Consider the following 15,352-nt stretch of genomic DNA (forward strand, 5'->3'; position numbering starts at 1 on the left):
ATATATATATATATATATATATCTCAATGGTTTTTCTAATAGTAAATAATTCTTTATTTGTAGGGGTAAGATTTGTGATTTTAACAAAAGCAAACTCCCAACAACACATGTCAGTCACTTATTAGCTCGGTGTAGGGCTGATGTGGCAAATTGAGTCTCGTTTCTTAGAGCAACTACATATCAAGGAAAAGAGGTTTGTAACATTATGGGTAAATTAGGTGGGAATCCAAATCCACTTAGGAGTAACCCCCAACCTTTAATGATGAGCTTATCCATAGGATTCTTTTGAAGGAAGCTCATGCCTCCTTAACCCACATCATAAGCATCATCAGTTAGCTAAGCTCCAAAAGAGTAGAAGATGCATTTCTAAGACATTGGAAGAGCCCCACAATTGCTCATTATCAACCAATTGCTCCTCATGCACAATACAAAAGATCAAAATACATACGTAAACAAACAAAGTGCATCAAGTTAGGATCATGTTTTTGTCGTGGCACAAAGCCTAACCACACCACAACTTAATGGGTTTCCAAGCAAAGTGGAAGATGACCTATCCATCCAACAAAAACAAGTGTTTCTACATGGCCACATGCCCAAATCTTCACATGCATCACTGACTTCTTTAGAGGAAGGTGAAGGTGGTGGTGGGGGGGGGGGGGGTGGGGGGGGGGGAATGAGTGGTAGAGCTCAATTGTTACTCGATAATCAAGCAAAGATGACAGGGGCAGTTCATGAGAATGATATGAGTGCCAAAATTGTGGATCTTGGCACACATCTCTATCATTGAAGTGAACTCTGTGTCACTTTAGACACTATCGTAAACAATAAAATCTTCAAGAAAATATAGACATTATCAATGTATATATTAAGTTTCTTTTGCTTTTTATTCTCTTGATTAGATGTGAATTCTGTTGTAGGATATACTAAGATATATATGTTGAAGGAAGAAACTTTCTGTGAAGTCCTCACTAGAAAATGCAAATGCTTGGCAGGCAATAATTATTGGTTGGCAAGCAATTAAGTTGGCATTAAGGCTCCATCAATATCATATGGTATCAGACAGATGAAAGCATCTCAATCGTGCAAGCTTGGTGGTCCAAGCACCTAGCTGAGAATTTGAAGAGCTCAAGTAATCTCCACTTCCATCTACTATTTTAGGCTTATCCCATTGACGACACAGATGACCTAATGCTTGTCTATCCTCCACCCATCAAAGAAAGAAAAAGAGAAAGAGAGAACAAAAGCAAGCACCTTGCTTTGTGGCAGAACAAAGCCACTGAGATCATTCATTATATACACGTTAAAGAAGGTGATCAAACAAATAGCTTCATAGAAGTATGACAAGTCCTCAGTTTGGCAAGCTTATCTCATCAATGTCATCCAAGGACAAGAACACCTCGTCCAGGCACGAGAGCTCCGAGCCGCCGTCGTCGTGGAAGCTCGACTGCGAGCCGCCGGTCGACTCGTAGACTCGGCACACGACCCATCTGTTTGATTCCTGCACGGCGATCGTCGTCGTTGAATGAACGAGACGCGGTTCTTGCATTGCCTGAGCTGAATCACTTACTTTCTTCCTTGTGCCGCCGTCGCCGGTGCTGTGAAGAACACCGTCATCCAGTAGATGGTACTCGTGCATCAACCAATTGGTTTTGACGCCCTCAGGTGCTTCGCCCAGGTAGTATCTGAGGGTCTTCTTCACCCCGACATCCACGCAACTGCTAGTTATCGTCTCGTGATCGGTGCCGACGGCGTGCCAGTAGCCAGTAGCCGTCGCTCTGCTCTGGGTTGTGTGGGTGAAGAAGTACCAGTGGCGGTTTCCTCCTTGAAGAGCTTTACCTTCGAAGACACAGTACATACGTCTTATATCGCATGCATGCAACAACACGAAACGAAGCTAGTAAGTATACGGGCCAGGTTGCTGACCGCCGAGGTCCCACGGATCGCAGTGGTGGAGGTCGATGGTGGGGATGATGTCGGGATGGCACGGAAGCAGCGCGGCTTTGCGGTGGAGGAAGTGGAGGACGAGCTCTTCGTCGGAGGGGAAGAACTGGAAACCAGGTGGTAGGCTGCTGCTTCCTTCTCCCATGCTCTGGTAGAACAACAGCGTCAAGGGAGAAGACTGATCATCCGTGGAGTGGAAGCTCCATGTACATTTATAGTGCGAGAGACAGAGCGGTGGAGAGTGCTTCGAGGTGGCTGCTAATTAATAGATCTTGGTTTTCCTTTAGATAATAGCTATCGATGTGCTACGGAATATACATTAGTGTTCCACGAACGAGATCGCAACATCTTGTCAAATGGACTTTTCCTCTGAGAAAGGCACGCAAAGTGTCACTTGAAAACCATCGAGGGAGAGAGAGAGAGAAAGAGAGGAAAGTGATGTGATTGTGATCGAACAGTTCGTATTAACAAGAAAAAGGTGATGGAACCCAATGGATGATGATTGCAGTATGGGAACAAGAGGGGCTCCATTGATACTACAGTATGCTAAGCAATGATCTTACGTAGCAGTATATATATAGTATCCAATTGTTTAAGAGATATTAAGAAAGAAGACTCAAAGAATTAATTTTTCATCAAACAGTCGAATGCTATACACTTAAATCTACTTTATAATTTAATAATTTAATTTTGAATTAAATTAATGTCTAACCTGATATATATTATTAATTTGACTAGTTTGACTCCGACTCTAACATGATATAAGTGCTACGATTTGTAAGAAAGAAAACATGCGAGTCAGTAAAAAAAAGGAGATTGAAATAGAGGATAATTATAAAAAAAAAAGTAAAAATAGTTGGTGAGGAGTTGGGCAACGAGAAGAGAATTAAACGAAGAAAATAGAAGATAAAAATTGTATAATAAGTTATATTTCTCATTAAGATGTTAGAGAGAAGATTTCTCTCAATAGAATAACACCTTAATGAAATATTTTTAGGAGTTAGTAAAAAAAATAAAATAACGATTTTGAAATAAAAAAAAAGAGGATAATTATAAAAATAAAAAACTTTTGAGTCAAGAAAATATTAATAACTAAGTTAACAAAATTAATTCTATCAAATAGTCAAACTTATGATTGAGAATAAAGTTAATAGTACTCCTACTAAGCTAAGGTTACGGACGAGAGGAAAATTATTGAGCCACACATAAATAAGAAAATATTCATGTATAAAGAGAAATTAAAATAGGGGACCAAAAACATAAATCACATGTTAGTAAATATAGAGAGATTTTAAATTAAATTAATACATAACCTGATATATGTTATTATAATTAATCTATAAATCGCCAAGATATGTTGGACTGCTGAGGCAGGCATCTATCTGAGCGTGATGGAGGCTCCAATCATGCTTTCCGTGTCTCTGAAGTCATCCTTCGGTGCATCGTATCGGAAAATGACGTGTATGTTCTGAACGGTGGGGATGTCGTGTATATATACACATCTCAGACAACAAGCTGAGGTCGTTTCCCTTTTGTCATTTTCGAGAGCCTGCACGCTAAGAAGAACAAACAGTATATATGTTGGCTCTCGAATGGATCGACGAGCTCACCTTTCTGATACACTGTAGATTTGAAATGCCACCCTATACAAGACCCGATCTGAGAAGATAGAAGACCGACATTGCCAGAGATCCAAGCAAACCGGTCGCTGTGATGCTACGAGACAACCATAGCCAAGAAAAAGATGAGAGGTCTTTGACGAAGATAGAAGACTTGTTGGTCTTCGTTGGAGACAGAAGATTCTGCAATAATTCCACCCGTATTTGAATTTACTTAGCAGCCTTGACTTTCCAGCCAACCATCAACCCCACTTGGCAGTAATCCAGGCAGCATGTGAATCACACACTGTAGCAGATTTTACACAAGCATTTGCTTCTCCACCTCTTCTCGTTCCTTTCCTGTCTCCCACAGTCATGATCACTGGCCAGTTCAGTTTTGATGATGCGAAGCACAGATCATGGCACCCAGAGCTGGGTATGGCGCATGGCATGCTGGAGTCTGCTTACGAACTCACGCCCTGGGACATGGTGGAGTCAGCGAGGCCAGAGATAGAGAAAGACCGGCGGTGGAGGGGAGATGAGCGGTAAGAAGAATAACAAGGCAAGGAGAAGGATGTCGAGGAGTGAGAGCATGCAGAGTGGGGGTTGCCTTCTTAAGATGTTCTTCCTCTTCTCTCCTGGAGATGCTGGTAGATGGAGAGTGGTGGAGAGGAACGAGCAAGCAAACTCCTTTCCCGGCAGCTGCATGACCTTATCGCATACGGAAAAGGGTTGCGGATTCACTGATGCAGAGTAATCTGCATATAACAAGAAAGATTAAAATCTAAGACTATATATAAGCACTCAATCTGTGATCAGCTGCTTCCCATCATACAACATACTCTTCAACCATCTTCCACCTTTTTGCAGGAGACCAACGATCTGTTTCTTCCTTCAGCCATGGAAACCCATCTCCATCCCTGCTTTGAGTCTGGGATTGCTTGCTATTATTCTATGATCAGAGTATTGTTGCCAAAACATAGCAGCAGAATGCATCTTTGCCTCTGCATTTGTATCATTATCCGGCATGAGAACTGCGGCAGGTGTGCTTACAATTAAGTAGTGTTTAAGAAGAGGCAATTGTATGGGAGAGAGTGTATATATATATAATATTTTTACATTGTGTTGTAACATTTTTAACGATACCAAAAACAAACGGTAACATAGAACAAAAGCATGATAATAATTTTAATTAATTATAAAACAGTATAAAGATGTTATAAAAAATATTAAGAAAGAGAGAAAAATATGATGACCTGATATATGTTAAAATTTTAATTAGATGATTACGAATCTCTAGAAACCTAAAATAACATGGAAGTGCCGAAATATATGATTTAACACTGACAAGGAAGCATAAGCTTCGCACAAGCCCTCAAATCGGTTTCTAGTTGCTCTAACAACACGCTTTCTTGTGGGTAAAGTCAAAGTCAAAGTCAAAGTCATCGAAATTTATTTGGTTCAAAATATTTAAGCTCAAATTACTAATAGCATAATTCCTTATTATCAAACTAGGGTTTCACACATGCAATTAAGGTCGAATTGGGTCGTAGCAGTCGATCGCGCAATCAGAATTGGTGGCTTTGACCTTTTGCGCTGTGTGTGGACGGAACGACCACCACGGCACTGCAGAATCAACAAACACGCAGAAGCTAAGCAATCAATCAAAGTCCGTGTTTGGGATCTTCTCTTCTACCCCGACGACTCCTTCCTTCCACTTCCACTTTATTTTTTTATTGAAGTCGGCTCCTTGATGGTCAAATCCTTCTCTCTCTCTCTCTCTCTCTCTGTTTGTCTTTATAATTCCTCCCCAAGTTAAGAATCCAAAAGACGGACCCTTCTTCGCCCTTCTCTCTTCCGGTCTCCCTCTCCTTCGGCGTCAAGGTAAACCCTTTGCCTCTGGGATCCTGTCTGTCTGTGTCATTCTATCGATCCGTGGGTTCTTTAGATTTATGTTGGCTTTGATTGCGTCTATATGTTCTTGAAGGAAAAGAAAAAAGAGAGGATTTTGAGGGTTCTGGGTGGTCGATTTGGATATGATGGTAAAATTTGTGGTTCTCGGTGTTCATATTGGGTTCGATTTGCAGGCCTTTTCGTGATGGCTTCGGCTGCGGCGTGTGCGGATCGGGCGACGAGCGATATGTTGATCGGCCCGGATTGGGCGATCAACATCGAGTTGTGCGACATTATCAATATGGATCCTGGGTAAGGTTCTTGGCTTGTTCTTTCCCTTTGGTAGAACTAGCTTTTAGGGGGGTTTACATTGGTTGATTCGGCATAAAGTTTCAGTTTTTGTTGGGAGTACCTAATCAGATGGATTAGCAACTATGAGGTTCCACTGCTAACGCATCCAACGGTCTACCTTTTCCAAACTTTAGGAATACCCGAGCTTTTTGTGATGGAACTGGCATGACCTCACCAGTATTGGGAGTCCGAATGCATTAGTTTATGGTCATATATTTCTCTTACATAAATTGCCTGAGCACACATTGGTTTTATTTGAAATGGACCTTTGACGTTATCTATCTGCTAATTCTGGATTGCTCTTATCTAAGTACCTTGAGTTCCAAGAAAAAAGAAAAAGTTTCACTCCTTATAGATGATGAATAATAAATATATAAGAGCAGATATATGAGCCTAATGGACATGATAATAAATATTAAATGTATACATCCAAATCAATGCCTGAATGCACTAGTTTTTGGACATATATTTCTCTTACATAAATTGCCTGAACACACATTGGTTTTATTTGAAATGTACGTTTGACTTTTTCTATCTGCTAATTCTGGATTGCCCTTATCCAAGCACCTTGAGTTCTAAGAAAAAAAAAGTTTCACTCCTTATAGATGATAAATCATAAATATATAAAAGAAGATACATGAGCCTAATGGACATGATAATAAATATTAAATGTATACATCCAAATCAATGTCTGGACTTTAGATTGTACTCTATTTTCCCTCTAACATATAATTCCATCACCTCAATGACTTGATGAAGGCGTTGCATCCTGAAGGCTATAGATTTGTCACCATACTTATTGCTTTATCACTGCAAACAATGAGGCAACTGACCATTTCTACGATGCGAGTAACCTTCTTAGAGAGGCAGCCAATTCTGCTTAACCAATTTTTTAGAGAAATATCTTTTTTTAGTGTGCTTTATTTTTGTTGTCACGAGCTCTGGTCAAAATGTTTTAAGTTAAAGTTGATACTTGATAGTAGTGCACTTATCAAATTTTTATAAGTCAATCTTAGTCTTTTTCACTTCTGATGTGGGACTAATCAGGGTGTTATAATTTTTCCCACTTAGGGGTTTGACATCCTCATTAAGGCCTAGCATAACCCAAATTAAACCCTAGCATGGTGCATGTGAGACATAACTCAGTGGTGGCCTCATGTCGTGACTAGTCCTTTGACTCCATTCATGGATAGTCGTGTCATACTCGAGCTTCCTCACAATGCCCAAATATTAGGTCGGCTTTGATACCAAATGTTATGACCCGGGCTTGATGGGTTAACTGGCCCATCAACTTTGTTTGATTTAAATCACTGGTCAAAATGCTTAAGCTGAAATTGATAATAGTACACTTATTAGACCTTTATAAGTTAATCTTAGTCTTGTCCACTTCCGATGTGGGATTAATCGAGGTGTTACATTTGTTGTTCTAAAAAATGTTAGGATCATGCTAGTAAGTAACTGATATTTTCCTTTATAAAGATTCTTCTATGAATCTCCCTTCTGATGGTCTGTGGAGGTTTCTGATTTCAATGTGCTATACTTTTGTTGTTCTAAAGAATGTTAGTTGGTTCATACCTGTAAGTTACTGATATTACTAAAGCTTCTTCTATGAATCTGTCTTCTGATGAACAGACAAGCAAAGGATGCACTGAAAGTACTTAAGAAGCGTCTTGGAAGCAAGAACCCAAAAATTCAACTTCTAGCACTTTTTGTAAGTGCATATTCCCCTCCAGTTAGAAATTGTTATTTCTCGAAATGTTTAATATTCAATTGTTGATATTATGTTTAAGTATTTATTGAGTTCTGATTTATAATTATGATGGTTATTTTGATAGAAATATAGTAAAATTTTAATTTTTAACAATTTTCTTTTCTTCCTTAGAAGTAATGCATAAGTATTTTCGTATTCATATTATTTTGTTGCAGTAGCAGGCCTTAAATACTTCTAAGTTTTAAGTATATACACCAGGATGCTGTCAACTTCAACCTACAGAAATTAGTTTAAGTTTAAATGGACACTTGACCATGTGTATGCAATAAATACTCCTAGATCACATGAAGTTCTTTATTGTCCACAAATATGATTTTATACTCTAGTTATGCACTTAACATGCTTTTCTCTAGCAACACTGCGATAATGATGTCTAGTATATGTGTGTAATCTATATAAAGACAGATGGTAAAATGGATTCTGAAGTTTATATAAACAAGTGTTGTTGCTCATTCTACCTTACTGTCACAAATAACAGATTCAACTAAGCTATTTGAGAGATCGTTTTTCTTTTTTTGGTTTAGTTGGCTTTCTCCCAAAAAAGATATATCTATGTTTTAGTTGATATTCTGTCTCCAGTAGTAATCTTATTTTACTAAAAAATGCTAACTAGGTGCTAGAGACTCTAAGCAAAAATTGTGGAGACAATATTCACCATCAGATTGTTGAGCGGGATATTTTACATGAAATGGTTAAAATAGTGAAGAAAAAGGTAAGTACCAAATCTGTAGCACCTCGTATCAATTGTGTTTGACATCTCAATATTTGTTCCTTAACATCATGCATAATACCTGTCTCCTGAATCATGTTTGCAGCCAGATTTGAATGTGAGAGAAAAGATTTTAATTCTGATAGATGCTTGGCAAGATGCTTTTGGGAGAGCAGGAGGAAAACATCCCCAATATTATGCTGCATACCAAGAACTTAGGGTTTGCATCTTTTTGCTGTGCACCTGGTTATTTTTTTGCTTGTCCTAGTTAAAGTGGCAACCATTCCATATGCGGTTGTATGAGTTGTTTGTTATCCTTCGCTTTAATATCTCTTTCATTTGCCAAAGATCATGAGGGAATTAAGCAAAGTGCTAGTCAAAACATCCAAATGATTTTTAATAATTCTCTGTTCTTTAACAATAAGATTGATTGCTAGTTCTTATCTTGATGTAATATATTACAATGGGATAAAACGATCATAAGGTTCTAATCCTTTTGTCCGTACCAGTTATCTGACATTTTACTGATGTGTTTTTCACCAACATAAAGAATGCATTTTTTGTGCTAATCTGGGCCACTAGAACTAATATATCGGTAAATGCACATGCTTAGCATGTTTCAGGCTTTCCGTATTATTAGGTCTGTTATTTTCTAGATTTCTTCTGTGTATTGACAACCCATATGTTTTTGCAATAAAAAAAATTACCGTTTCCTTTTATAGGCATCTTATTTATGCGTTTTGTCATCCCATTTGCTAGCAAATATTCATGTTAATCATGATTGGGTTATTTTGTGTTTTCTTCCTTGCATATTTACAGGGGCAGCTAAATCTTTTGGCCTTACAGTTATATTGGAAGAATTTGTTCATTTTGTTTTACAGGCTGCTGGAGTTGAGTTCCCACCCCGAACAGAAAACACTGTGCCACTATTTACCCCTCCACAAACTCATCCTATAGAATATCAGCCTGCCACATCAGCATATGAAGATGCTGCTTTAGAAGCTTCCCTTCAGTCTGATGTTTCTGCTCTCAGGTTACTACTTCAGATTTTTCTGTTATGCAAATATTAATGTTTGATCTGTTTAAATCTTATGCACCTCTTTGTTTTAGTGGTAATGACTTTGCTACGTTCCTTTTGTCTTTTTCTTTTTGTCATTAATCTTTTATACCGTTTGGACGTGACAGGGATATTGCTAAACACTATTGACTTTAGAATTCATTGTCTCAAGTCTGAGCCAAGGCATACAATACCGCCTGGTACAGTTTGGTACGGGCAATATTCACCACTCTGACAGCGACCGAGACTTAGAGTAGGGTATACCAGTCAATATAGGACCAGTATGCATGGTTGACTGGTACCAGGCGCTGTAGCATGTGGTAACCTTGGAAGTGATGCTACCCAACTAGCTATTTGATAGCTGTTAGAGGGCTTTTGGAAGCTTTATAAATAGACCCCAGAATCTTCAAATCAGCCCTCACTCTCTCACTTCCTCTCTTTCTCGATCTCATTTTGTCTCTGCTCTCTCTCAAATTTTATAAGTGAAGATCATTTATGATGGTTTGTAAATTGTATAAATATGACTTGTAAATGCTGACTAATTGTTCCAAGAGAGCTAGAGGAATATCTAAAAAAAATTGTCAGAAACAATTAAAGAAAGAATTTGAGGAGGCCATGGTTTGACTTATATTATTGTGGTAGAGCTCAATGGCTGGGAGGGAGAGATCCATGTAGTCATTCCCAAATGGTTAGGAATTATAGCTGTGTCGGTTTTGTTGTTGTTGGAATTAGGAGGAGGTAATATTAGTGAGATCTTTTTGTAAAAAGTAAGGTTCAGATTGTTGAATGCAAATACAAGGATATGTATGTGCTGGCTAATTAGATAATGAATTATACCTGCTGAAAATAGCTGAGACTGTGATGTTTTTATTAATTTTTTTTATTCTGCTTGAAACTTTGTGCATGAAGCATAAATAATTATGCATTAACCTTTAATACACAGGTATACTGAATACTTTTAATTACCTGCCACATGTTTATAAACATAGAATTTTTGAGAAATTCACATTCTAAGAGCAATCTATTGTCTTCATGCAGCTTGCAAGATATTCAGAGTGCTCGAGGGATAGTAGATGTGTTATCTGAGATTCTCAATGCATTGGATCCCAATAACAGAGAGGTAGAAACTTTCCAATATTGTTTTTGATAAAGGGTTTCATTCTCAACCGAACCATTTCCTATTTGTTTGGAACATGAAATGGCATAGACCCCTCCTACTTATGCACTTCTCGTATTGCAGAACTTGGAAGCTTAGTTCTACTTGTTCACTTACAATGCCATTGATCCTCATTTTTCTGCATTTCAGCATGTATGCTGTTAGATCATTCCTTTTTAATAAGAAACTCTGGGTTAAATTTGCATAACTGAGACTAGAAAGCCAAGAGACGGGTGAGTGGTGGATGGTTTGCAGTCATTTATTATGCTGAATGAATTATGGGAACTTTTAGAGTTAGTGAAGTTTCATTAATATGTCCGGTGAAGAATTAGTGGAAAAGAGAATCTGCTGTGTTCGAGTGTCAGAAAAGTGAGTCCTTTCAAACTTTAATTGGAGCTATAGCAAGAGCATCTCTAATTCTTCTTGTCTGAGGAGTTAAGGCTACAGTTTGCAAATGGTTAAGGGAGCTTAGAATTATGTATGAGTATAGTAATTCAAACAATTCAAACAAAATTTAGAAAAGAACTGAATTTATATTGGATATGCTGTAGGCACTTCCATTTCCTGTCAAGTCTTTTGTAATTTTGGAAAAGGAAAGTGCTATTAGAAACTAGAAAACATGTTTATAATGGTTTGTAGGAATTGTTTATTAATATTTTTGGATGAATAGCTATTTCTGAAATGAGATTTTTATGTAGAATATCATGCATCTTTATTTCTTTTTTTAATGATTTTAATGAAGGTTCATTTCCCATGTTCTTTTCTATTTCAGTAGCAATAAAGAATGTTGATTATTGGTTATGGTATATGATTGCCAAAAATGTTTTATCTTCATCACTAATTATCAAATAAGAAAAGAAGATCCTCTATTATGTAATCGACCTCTGCACATAACAGACTTTTTGCAGCAAATTTGACAATCATGTTACACCACTTATGTAACTTCCTTGTAACTTAAGTTACAACTTCCTTTTCAAGTAAAATGAGTATTTTTCATCTTTGTTTTGAATTGTTGCATATCAAACATGTATCTGATGCTTCTAACATATAATTAACAGTGTCAGATAAGTTGTAGACTACAAGTGTCTTTCAAATATATCCTGCTTTTGTCATGACATCTTAATTTTTTGCCTCTACTACTAGGAGGTTTTCATACAAGGGCATTATAGATCAATACATCCTTGATTTAGACATTTTTCATATCTTAGCTAATTGTTCCTCACATGACAGGGCTTAAAGCAAGAAATTATTGTTGATCTGGTCGAGCAGTGCCATTCTTATAAAAAACGTGTCATGCATCTTGTAAATAATACTGGGTATGGTCTAGATTTCCAGTGTGCTGTAAAGTAACATGGAGTTGAAATCTTATATGCTGATTCTTTCTTTTTATTTTGCATTTTTCTTTGTAACAGAGATGAAGAGCTTCTTTGTCAGGGTCTAGCTTTGAATGATGACCTTCAGCGCATACTGCAACGGCATGATGATATCTTAAAGGGAACTGCTCCAAGTGGTGGAGCCCCACTTGCTTCAGCTGCACCTATTGTTAATAATGTAAACCATGAAGATGATGAGCTTGAGGATGATTTATCCCATTTGTCTCTCAGGTACTTTATTTACATGAGGCTACATTTTCTTTTTATGCCTATTTTTCTGAGTAGTTTTATGCAAGATATGCAATTTCGAATAATACTGTCCGGTACGGACGGTGCGTACCGGTTCATCAGTTGACCGGTACATGGACCACCCGTTACCGGATGGAACGAAATAAAAAATTAAAAAATAAATAAATATTTTTATTTATTTATATTTATATATAAATATTTTAAAAAAAGGTGACGTCGCGTTGCCTTTTTCGGCGACGTCGTCTTTTATAAGAATATATATATATATATATATATATATATATATATATATATATCGAACGAATGTCGAAACTCTGGTACTGTATGATATTGCATACCTTGTTTTTATGTTAATTATGGAAGTAAAGCATGGTGTATGGGTGAGACACCTATGCTAAGAGGATATTATGTTTCTCTGATAGCTGTTAGTATACATGATTTATTTTGTCTCTTCAACTTTAGGAGTTAGTGTGAGAAGTTGGCTGAATATGTTTTTTCTTAATGTATTTTTCACTCATGATCCTTATTAGAAGATTTGTTGGAACTTTCATCTCAAGCCAAAGGACAGTCAAGTCGATCGACATAGACTGACACATGCCCACATCATAGGTCCAAATCTTGCCCTGTGCCAACTAACACAGAGGTGCACCCACTGGCGTGGCTTTGGAGACTGATTGTGCTACAAAGCTTTGACATATCTCCATATTGCAAAAGCAAATCTTTGCAGGCCTATGATGATACTTGCTTAATTCTTGCATGTTGAGACTCATTCAAACTGTTTTCATGAGCCCAGTGATGGAAATGTAGTTGTTTCTTCAAGCAAATTGGATTAAATTTCTAGCTTGTGCATCTTAGTGTTTGTTGAAGATCTGCAAGGAAGTTCAAATTTTAAAGCAAAGCCAAATTAGCCAATGGTCTAATTCACAAAACTGCAACTTAATATAGACTTGTAAGATCTCACCTTAGTATCCCATTTTTATGTCTGGTCAACAACTTAATATCTCAATAGTAATCAAATTAAACAAACTCGAGGCTATCTGATCGCAAGTCATGAGCTTGAATGTTAATGAGATTATGAATTCATGACTTGTGGTTGGATTAAAATTGTGCCTAAAGAAAATATCTCTAATTGTGAATCACCAAAATTGGGATAAGCACTAGACCTTGTGAGGGCTTTAGACAACTTGTGTTTTACATTCTTTTGTGTTAAATGAACTGTGGCATTGGTGTTGCACCTTATATTACTAATACAAATGCACCATGCTTTGCATCTTTGGAGTAAATATAGGTGAACTGGGATGGCTTGAGACAAACTGTTCTCTCCCACATTTTAGCATGAGTCACTTGTCAACTGCTTGTGATTAGGCAATGAGATTATATACATGTTCCTGCAGTTGAGTTGAGCTATATAATCCTTTTAGGACAGGCGTTTTAGTAACATATCTCTTCTGGACCAGATTTTAGTCTTTTCATATTATGTAGCCCATGTTAATGGTATTTGGCTTGTCATTAGTCTTTTAAAGAATGGAAATGCGATGCCAATTGTTCACATTTGTTGCTTTCAGTTTTTGGAAAATCTTCTGCCATAATAAGGAAGACAATTATGTCTTTTTTAAGTAGATGGATAAATGGATTTTGTTTCTCTCACACATGAAATGGATCTCTTAACTGCAATATTCGCTGCATCTAATATTATGGAGTCTTTTGTATTAGCTGCTTCTTAAAATCTCACTGGACAACCTTGGAAACATGTGCAGTTCATAGCATCAAAAATTCCCCAGCATTGTATTCTTTTGGTAGTGTTAGAACATAACTCGTTAGCAGAAGTATGTATAAGTTACCATTCTACGAATGGTAGTGAATTTGCTTCAAATGGGCATGGTTACCTAACTAAGATCATGTCATCTTTGGACATTGCTACAGGACCTCAAGGGATACTGCAACAGGGCAGAGCAGGAAGGCTTCTAATGTCAAAAACCCAAGCCCATTTCTTCCTCCACCCCCACCATCGAGGCCAATCAGTACAGAGGCAAACACAGTCGACTATCTAAGTGGTGATGTTTTCAGATCAGAACAACCACTGGATGCACCACTTGGCGCACCTCTGCCACCCACTCTTGCTCCACGCTCCCTTGGGTCTTCTGAATCAGCTCCAACATTGAAGTCATCTGGACCACCCAGGTACGATGAGCCTATTCAAGCAGCAAAATCCGGCGAAGAGCAGCCTCCAAAGGCTCCTTGGGAACTGCCGCAGCCTTCTGGTGTGATACCACCACCCCCATCAAAATACGGCCAAAGGCAGCAGTTTTTTGAGCAGCAGAAGCATGGTTATTCTGATGGAAACTCGATATCACCTTATGATGGATTTGTAGCTGAAGACCAGCAGGACTTCAATTACCTTCGACAACATGATCAGCAGCATTTGGGCGGTCTAGACTCTTCGCCATCAGCCCAGCAAGCCAAACCTGAGGACATGCTCTTCAAAGACTTGGTCGACTTTGCAAAGGCAAAATCATCTCCATCAACCAAGCTACCCAGCAGTCGAAGAACCCGCTAAGTGGTTTCACTAGAGCAGGTTTGGCTAAAAGAGACTGGCAGGTGTGGAATAAAGGAAGACATTTATGGGTTTGATTATTGTCCAAGCTGGTTATTCTGTGGTGTATATGTTGGAGAGAGTCGCTTTGTTGACAATTATATTCTGCTTACACAACATATCTTCTTAGGTTGTTTCTATGTAAAAAGAAATCATACTTGTTTTACTGATCGATTTCACGTGGACGTCTTTTTTGTTGTTATTTTCGTGTGCTAGTAATGTTGCACATTTTCTCGCAACAACAACACATCAGCTTCCGTGAGCTTTTGCAGTGCGAGACGTCAAGAAAATATTAGAGCTCAGTAAGCTTGGTTGTACTTTTTTCCAATTTCAGTGATATGTCTACATATATTTGGCTCTATAAATCTTTTGAGCTCTTTTATCATGTCCATATCACAACCTACATATATTCAATTTCATTTGATATAAATCACTAACTAAAATATTCAATTTCATTTGATCTAAATCACTAACTAAAATAGATATAAGTCAATTCAGATACTTATCGGACTAATCATGTGGGTGAAAAAAAATTGAGGGCTGAGCTTCGGATGTTGGGGGGTGAATTATTTTATTTCATATCATAAGTTGAAGTTGGCAATCCAATGGACGAAACTAAACTGCTAAAAATACAAAAAAAAAAAAAAAAAAAAGGCAACAA

At 37.7% G+C, this 15,352-nt stretch overlaps 2 protein-coding genes across 3 annotated transcripts; one reads left to right on the forward strand and one right to left on the reverse strand.

Moving 5' to 3' along the window:
* Nucleotides 1–969: 969 nt before the first annotated feature.
* LOC103988070 (NAC domain-containing protein 104) lies at nucleotides 970–2,445 on the reverse strand. Of its 2 annotated transcripts, XM_009406580.3 has the most exons (3): nucleotides 1,924–2,445; nucleotides 1,568–1,836; nucleotides 970–1,498 (listed from the first exon to the last, which is right to left on the reverse strand). In XM_009406580.3, the coding sequence occupies exons 1-3, from the start codon at nucleotides 2,084–2,086 to the stop codon at nucleotides 1,349–1,351; spliced, it is 582 nt and encodes a 193-aa protein (XP_009404855.2). In that variant the 5' UTR covers nucleotides 2,087–2,445; the 3' UTR covers nucleotides 970–1,348. The 2 variants fall into 2 exon arrangements, with proteins under 2 accessions (XP_009404855.2, XP_009404854.2); XM_009406579.3 differs by having other exon boundaries at nucleotides 970–1,836; nucleotides 1,924–2,439.
* Nucleotides 2,446–5,068: 2,623 nt separating this feature from the next.
* Nucleotides 5,069–14,876, forward strand: LOC135676442 (TOM1-like protein 4). Its single transcript, XM_065187617.1, has 10 exons — nucleotides 5,069–5,423; nucleotides 5,627–5,744; nucleotides 7,416–7,494; nucleotides 8,168–8,266; nucleotides 8,370–8,483; nucleotides 9,145–9,296; nucleotides 10,359–10,440; nucleotides 11,707–11,792; nucleotides 11,889–12,080; nucleotides 14,022–14,876. The coding sequence occupies exons 2-10, from the start codon at nucleotides 5,638–5,640 to the stop codon at nucleotides 14,653–14,655; spliced, it is 1,545 nt and encodes a 514-aa protein (XP_065043689.1). The 5' UTR covers nucleotides 5,069–5,423; nucleotides 5,627–5,637; the 3' UTR covers nucleotides 14,656–14,876.
* Nucleotides 14,877–15,352: the final 476 nt, after the last annotated feature.

Source organism: Musa acuminata, chromosome BXJ1-6 (assembly GCF_036884655.1).
Source record: "Musa acuminata AAA Group cultivar baxijiao chromosome BXJ1-6, Cavendish_Baxijiao_AAA, whole genome shotgun sequence".
In the NCBI taxonomy this organism is placed as follows: domain Eukaryota; kingdom Viridiplantae; phylum Streptophyta; class Magnoliopsida; order Zingiberales; family Musaceae; genus Musa; species Musa acuminata.